Genomic DNA, 1,635 nt, shown 5'->3' on the forward strand with positions numbered 1-1,635 from the left:
TCATCTCAGGACCATTTGCCTTGGAAGCAGATGGTCAAGATTGCTGAGCAAACTTCTCTGTCTTCTCCTCTGATCCAGAGGAAAATAACCCCCTGTGAGGAGCTAGGTCAGCAGATATTTGGTTATAGCTCCACCCATATTCCCAGGATATAAAAAAGAGCAAGTCCAGCTTAGTCATATGAGTAGTCTGCTTACAACACATATCTCAGTGCTGTTTCAGAAATCTATGTCCTCCCCACAGTTCCCAGCCTTCTTATGGGACAAGGGTATACTCACCACTACCATATCTGATCCTGCCTACCTAGTACAAGTTCTCTTCTTCTTTGTCCTTCTAATGACTCTGGTCACTCTACTCATCTTGGTCCGGAAAGTCAACAAAACAAAGCAAGAACAGAGAACCAGAGGCCACACTGCTGGCATGAAGATCTATGTTTCTTGGTGAAGGCTGTACTGAGGTGAAGACCTGGCAGCCTAAGAGGCAGGGCCATTTTGGAACTATCTAGGAATCTAGAGCCTGGGAAGGAAGAGCTTTAGCTATTCAATTCTCTTGACATTTCCCCCAGACCTCATTTCCCTCCTGTAGCCCCACCATCCTTATAATACACACTCGTCCTGCTGTTCTTTGGCCTGACCCAGCTTCTGAGTTTTAATGTCTTCTCTCTGTGGATTTTCTAGTCTGAAACTACAAATGGCTCTTGATTTATGCTTTAGCAGAGGAAAGGAACAAATCTATAGAGAATTAAAGTGATTACAAAGCCCATTTTTTCCTTTTTAAATCAGGCATGTGTTGACTATTGGATATTGAAATTATTGGGAGTTGACAGCATCTCAAACTATACAATGAAACTACATGAGAAGCTCAATTATGGAAGATCATTGAGATGGAACAGTTCTCCCTACCCTGAATTCAAGGTAAAGCCTTTCCTCCTCTTCAACAAATGCTGGAAATAGAGTATTTATTCCCCAAAAAATGATTTGAAGCTCCAAGTACTTTTCTCTCATCTTCCAACTTAATGGGTTGGCAAAATTTAAAAATATCATACTCTAAAGTGATAATTTTTCTTTTTTTATCTTTTCTGAATTTGGAACAAATTAACTCTCTTTTCAAATGAATTCCAAATTAAAGAGGCAATTTGGAAAAAAAAAAAAAAAAAGGCCTTACTCTCATCCAACTGAGCTTTGGTTACCATACAGAGAATTTGACTATTTGTCATTAAAAATGAGTATTTTTCTTAGAGAAAAACCTTTATGTAGCCTATTATTAACCCTTCCTCCTAGAAACATCATATATAGTGTTCCTTACCTCCACCCTCACGTACACTTGACCCTGGAGCTTCTCCTTCAAAAGTTTTTCCCTTTGCTTCGAATAGTAGAACTGTGTTTGGCCTACTGTAAGAGTAAGTTTCTCCAAGATTCTAGGGCATGCACTCTGTATCTCAAACCATGGGGCACTCTTTTAGTTTTACTGTGATTCATATAAATTGAGGAGCTTGGTTCCTTGGTGCTGAGAGGCTGGTGTTACTGCCAGACCAAGGGGAGTCTATCCAAGTCAGGGCTCCCACCTGCTTCCTCCAGTACAGAGGTGGTGGTGGTGGTGGTATTTGTTTTTGTGATTGACCAGCTCCATCAGAAATA

The 1,635-nt window shown here is 40.5% G+C and overlaps 1 protein-coding gene across 1 annotated transcript; it reads left to right on the top strand.

The window, feature by feature from the left end:
• The first annotated feature begins 226 nt into the window (after nucleotides 1–226).
• On the top strand, nucleotides 227–442 carry Smim42 (small integral membrane protein 42). The gene has a single exon (XM_074044793.1). It carries the CDS (start codon nucleotides 227–229, stop codon nucleotides 440–442), a length of 216 nt encoding a protein of 71 aa, XP_073900894.1.
• The last annotated feature ends 1,193 nt before the right edge of the window (nucleotides 443–1,635 follow it).

The sequence above is a fragment of the Castor canadensis genome, chromosome 11 (assembly GCF_047511655.1).
Source record: "Castor canadensis chromosome 11, mCasCan1.hap1v2, whole genome shotgun sequence".
Classification (NCBI taxonomy): domain Eukaryota; kingdom Metazoa; phylum Chordata; class Mammalia; order Rodentia; family Castoridae; genus Castor; species Castor canadensis.